We start from the raw sequence: 6,000 nt of genomic DNA on the forward strand, positions 1-6,000 counted from the left end.
CAAGAGCAAAAGACAGTCTCACCTCATCCCACTCGAGCAGGTAGTTTGTGATTTTGGATCCGTTGTCGCCCGGGGGCTGGGGATGACAGAGAGATGGACGGAAAGAAAGAGAGAGAGAGACGTAGAGATTAGCCAGGGATAAAAGAATCTGACACTGAGACAGACAAAATACCTGCCGTGTTTTTATGATTGGCCTCATATCCTGTCTGGGTGACTGATGTAACGCTTTATCAGAGACTGCAAGTGGATCTAAATTACTTGTGCGGAAAAAGGTCAGGGAGGGCAGAGGGATGCACCCTGATGGCAGTGTGCAGTAATGCAAGAATGTCTCTCTATTAAGTGCTATAGGGCTGATAAAGTCAAGCTGGGAGATAAAACCAGGTGAAGTGTTTCACTGTGCAAATTAATTTGGTAGCACTGATGTAATTGCAAATGTGCCATTAAAAGACACATTATAACTCACTGTGATGTTTATGGGGGTGAAATGTGTTACTGTAAATCTTTGAGATAAAAAAAGAGTGTCTGTTTGAGCCTTTACCTTCCACTGTAGGGTAAGGGTGCTCTTGGTGCGGTGAGAGAGTTTCGGGCTTAACGGGACGTCGGGGACGCTGCAGTGTGTAGTGAATGAGCCAGCCTCTGAACACGAGCCTCGAACCGAGTTGTACATTGCAGACACCCTAAAGCAAACACACAAGACATTAGTTGTTCATGGTTGGAAAAAGAATTCAAATATAGGGAAAACCCCACAAATCCAACATTTAGAAAAAAAAAACTGCCAAAGACATGGATATGAAAGAAGAACAAAACACCACATCCAAAAACAATGAGTCCTTACCGTACGTGGTAGTCTGTCGCTGGCCTTAGGTCTTTCAGATGATACTCCAATTCTTCGCCGCTGAATCAAAAAAAAGCATAGAAGTCGCACATGAGTACTTTGGATGTTTATTGAGGTGTATACAGTATATAGCAGATGCTGTATTCTTTTATCTTGGATTGTGCTTCCTACCTGTATATGAGGCGATACTTTCCGTCTCTTCCCTTATCTGAGAGAGAGACCTCGTAGGAGCAGGACACAGGCATCCCGTTACTATGCCTGTTCACCAGCCCTGCCGGGGGGGCCCAGGTCAGCCGTGCAGACCGTGCCTGCACGTTGGACACCTGTAAGACACAAAGACACAATATTGTTCTATCAAGGTGAATGTTTTGCATTAATTTTGACTGTGCATCCATGTCTGCTCATATATGTATTTGGCTCTGCATGTGTGTGTAAAGCAATTCTTGCTTTTCCTTCCCGGCTCATGCACATCCATTGTTGCCAGGAACACCAACAACAGAATTAAAATGAACAAACACGAAAAAGAAGCGTGAGTGTTCGTGTGTTTGTGTGCCTGTCTGCTCGCCTGCAAGCGCCTGCATGTTTATGGGACTTTTAGTTGCAGCACATGGTGGGTGAGCCAATTTAGCGTGATTTAACGCAGTCTGCAGCTATCCCAGACTCTACATCCACTGAATAGGCGATGAATGTGCCTTGAGGGCACTGGAAACCACAACCATGCCTAGACAGTCGATGAGGAAGACAGACAGGAAGAGGGGGAGAGACACACATGTCATTTAATTGAGAGTTTTGATCACGATGATTATGGTTTTATGAGATCACATCGCTGTGTTTACATGCCTGAAAACGCCTTTGTCCTTGATGGCAATTTATTCACTTTCTACACTTATTCTGTTTATCACTTTGCTCATATGTGCACTGTGGATACATTTATAGGTCTTTCACTTAGTCCTCGCCTTCTATAATGACTAAATAAATATCTCTCATACAATGACTGCATTTATGCACATACACTAATTTAATCCAATCACAATGATGTAGACAGATAAAAGTAAGGCAGAGCACATGTTCTGTTTGACAATGCAAAGATTTTCAGCTGAAAAGACACATTTCCACTCTTCCATCAGTTCAGAACAATTTTTAGGTTACAAACTTCTAACTCAAACATTGTTGTGCATGCTCTACTATGTCAAAGACAAAGAATGCATTTTCACACTGTTTTATAATAGCCCTAAATCCAATTTAACAAACCATTTAATGTCAGTAACGTGACAGAAAAGTGAGGTTTAGTGGTGAATGTCAAAGGGACTTTGCATTGCTTTTGTCACGCACTTAAACTCACAACACTTTTTCACACTGCTTTTTATAGTTTCTAGAGAAGGGTTTTGCTGAAACCATCATAAATTTGCACTATGGGGAAAAATGCTCTAGGTTGTTTGTATTTCTTTAAATCAATCACAGTCATCTTGCACTAAGCCCAGGATGCAGCAACAGAATCCTTGCAAAAATAGTGTCAGAGGGGAAGCTGTTTTTGTGGGGAGCAATGACTGTCTATGGTGGAGAGGTGAGCGCTGGCATTAAAATGGCTAAATCCCAATAGAAGAAAACACCACATTACACATTAAAAGGCCTTTTCATGTGAATGTTAACTTGCTAACTGGCTCAGAAATTGTTATTGTTGTTTAATGCATAGCACTAAAACGAATAGTGGAGGTAGGTCTGGCTATGCGAGACTAGTTTCACGTATTGACGGGGATTTTAAAAAAGGGTTACCATCTGATATAGGCAGTTAATGGCAGGCTTTGTACTGACAGCCTACATCCTGTGAGCCAGACGATATACTTCATAGTGCAGAATGTGTAGTACACCAAAATGAAAAAGGACTGTCATGTTATCCCTTGTGTTGTGTACTGATATGTATTGATTCTTGTTTTCTGTGGCGCTGTTATAAGAACCTCCCTCATCATGATCATAAATGCCCTACCAGGTCACTCCCACTCTCTGTCTCTACTCCTCGGCAGCCTGGCAGCATTATTGCGCCCACCCCCACATGTCTTCTTTGTTCTTTTCTTTTATTTTCATTTGCAATAAACTTCATTTAATTAAGTACACTTGGTTGACTCATCTATGTTTCTCCCTTTGAGCTGGTGTGTAACACCTGCTGACATTTATTTGATGTCTTGTAACGAAAATACCCATGAATCGACTGAAAAAGAATTTCTCGAGAGCAAGAATCTGCTTTATGGCATATGGTGATTGTTTTGGGGATTTTATAGACTTACAAGTAAACAGTACATAATCTATCAGTGTCCATGGTGACCAGTGTTTAATTCTCATAGCAGAGTCCTGAGTACATCTCACAGTATACTTGTTATTTTATGCCCTCTTCCTTAGCAACAATCTGTAAAGGATGTGCTTAGGAAACACCTTTTGACTTTAAATAAATACTTAAACCCACAAAATGATCATTTGTATATCTAGTATTCACCTGTGCATTGTGCTGAATTAGTAAAGTAAAGTTTGTTTTTCCTATGCGCCTCCACAGTGAATGAAGAATCCAGAAATGGATAAAATTCTTGATGCATTGAAGTAAAGGGAGGCCCTGTTTGACAGTGATCTATTTACAAACTCTCACACAACTCCTGCAGTATAATCCAAATCTCATTTATCCAGTTTCGTTCTCAGTGCGTTCTAAACACATGCATTTTTTTTTCACTAAAACCTCAATATTAAAACACCTTTAGTTCAATTCATCTGGAACTTTCTCCATTTTTAAAATTCTTCATCTCAGGCTTTTGAGGTGAAAATTGGTTTGCTACATCTTTCTCTGAGCACTGAGAGTTAACAAGTACAGGGAGAACTCACAAGCAAAATACTCCTTTTCCCTCCTTCTCTTTCATCTCTCCTCTGCATCTTATATTTCAATTCTGCTCAAGTGGTCACACCTACCTGCTATGAAAGTCAACAATACAACCAGAGGAACAATATTTTGAGCATTTTTTAAATGAAAACCTTTCTCGAATAAGTTCTGCAACACCTGCTACTGCCTCTGTTTAGTGCACAGCTGAATCCATCCCCAGGCACATTGTAAAACTTAAGATCTTTCCCTATACAGCATAAATCTACACCAAATTACTGCCTCCTATATAAATGCATTACGTGAATTGCAGTTTATGACACGAAATAGCAATCAATGACACAAAGTGATCTCTTAATTGTCCTCTTCCAGTGTACAGGTGATTTGAGGTTATGAGAGGGAATAAATCTCTACTGTGCATCAACTTCTAATCTCCTGCAGGGCTCAAACATCTCTCTCTCTCTCTCTCTCTCTCTCTCTCTCTCTCATCACTCCATCCCCTCTGTGTATTTCAATCCCCTGTTATAAACTCACAGATATCAAATGGTCCAATTGCACAGCCTGCTGACCAAACTGCTTTAACCGGGAGTGAGCAATTCCTCTCTACAAAAGCACGTCTCTCCAGCTCCAGCTCATTCATTCACATTCCCCTTGGGAAAGAAAAAAAGCTGTAATAGTGTTTTTTAGCTGATAAAGGCATAGCGGTGGTGAGAGGCATGGATGAGCAGATGCTGCCCTCATGTGGCCACGGTGAGCAGCGCTGAAGTGATCTTTGGGACTTATTACTGCCCTAAAATGACTTCAAAATGTGAGACACAAGTCGCTACAGTGGTTATTTTCAGTGAGAGCATCTGATTTTTATGTAAATCACAGGGACAGAGTGAAAATATGGAAAATGCATCAACTCTCATGCCAGCTATGACTGCATCAGACAAGAGGTGATTGATGAAAATGGTGTCGGGTTTGTGTGTGTGTGTGCAGCTGTGGGAGGAGGTGTGCATACCAACCTGTGGTTTGTCGATTGTAGACAGCATGTCTTGAACGCGCTTCCCCTCTGAATCATGATCTGAGGAGAAAGAGACGGAGAAAATACAGTCATTATCAAAAATAAACAACAAGGGGTGGTTTTATTGTAATATTCAACAAAGAGAGACTGGCACTGATCATGGGAACATCTGTGCTGCATGCCGGGTCATAATTGCAATCTGTGCACATAATTATGCATTTCTGAATTTGATTCCTGACTTTATTTTATTATTTGAATTAAAACAAAATAAATCTGCGATTTCAAGTTTCAAAACAGATGCACATTAGCAATTTTGGCAGTGCTGCTGAAAACAGGGGCTGCTGATTGACAGAAAGGATTTCCAATTCCCATAAGCCATGTAATTGTGATATCTGGGAATCTATGGCTCATTATTGCCTGAGGTCAGCCAAGGTTTGCCTCTAGTTTAGGAAATTTTAAGGTCAAAAAGTTGGCTAAAATGACTCCCTAATCATCCTTGATATCGCCTGTTATCTCCAAATAGTAACTCAGTCATCTGTGAAAAAAGGAAAAACAGCCCAAAATAGAGTAAAGACAGACCTAAATTCTTTAAAAAAAAAAGTGTGTTGTCTAATGGTGTGTGATGCAACACTTGTTTTCTTCAGCAACCGCCTATTTCACTCCATCAAACCATGATGAACACAGCCCTTGGAAAAAAAACACTAAATTATCCAGCGTTCCACAGAAAAGCATTAGTCACGAATTCCTGACCTCGAGCAAATAAAATGGGGATCACCAAAAAAAGAAAAAAAAAAAGAAAAAGAAATATGACTCATGTTCCACAGTGACTATTCTGTTCTCTACATAGAAACTGTTGATTATCTTTGGAGGCATTAGTTCATAGAAATCATTATACTAATCATTATTATGTATCATTTTCAATCAGCTGAATTGTACCGACACCTGTGAATAATCATCCACATCATCGTCTGACATCAGCTGTGTTGTTATAGCCCTGCAGTACAGCTTATTATGCATGACATTATACTGAATACAATGCCATATGTATGTAATGACCGTGTTGCTGCTGAATCCAAAATCAACAGGATAACAAAATTTCTGTTCTGTCAATTATGCACTGCTGCACCTCTTTAACATGTGTTTTCCTTAATTTTATGCATTTTCTATTTTTAGCTTTTTTAAAATCTTACTTTTACTAGTATTATCAAGTGGGTTTTATCTATGTGAAGATGTGTTTATCTGTCTATGTGCTTTATATGCATTCTCTTCTGATCTTTTTTTTTTACAAGCAGGTTTTATTAA

The 6,000-nt window shown here is 39.8% G+C and overlaps 1 protein-coding gene across 2 annotated transcripts in view; it reads right to left on the reverse strand.

Annotated features, from left to right (window-relative positions):
• Nucleotides 1–6,000, reverse strand: part of fndc3ba (fibronectin type III domain containing 3Ba) — a 122,130-nt gene that overhangs the window by 34,962 nt on the left and 81,168 nt on the right. For both annotated transcript variants that reach the window (XM_088087695.1, XM_042500169.2), the window contains exons 8-12: nucleotides 4,700–4,758; nucleotides 1,007–1,158; nucleotides 836–895; nucleotides 539–677; nucleotides 23–76 (exon numbers count right to left, since the gene is read on the reverse strand). In XM_088087695.1, the coding sequence (XP_087943821.1) occupies nucleotides 23–76; nucleotides 539–677; nucleotides 836–895; nucleotides 1,007–1,158; nucleotides 4,700–4,758 (464 nt within the window). The remainder of the gene's footprint in view (nucleotides 1–22; nucleotides 77–538; nucleotides 678–835; nucleotides 896–1,006; nucleotides 1,159–4,699; nucleotides 4,759–6,000) is intronic.

The sequence above is a fragment of the Plectropomus leopardus genome, chromosome 14, assembly GCF_026936395.1.
Source record: "Plectropomus leopardus strain MGB_pleo_1.0 chromosome 14, ASM2693639v1, whole genome shotgun sequence".
Classification (NCBI taxonomy): Eukaryota; Metazoa; Chordata; class Actinopteri; order Perciformes; family Serranidae; genus Plectropomus; species Plectropomus leopardus.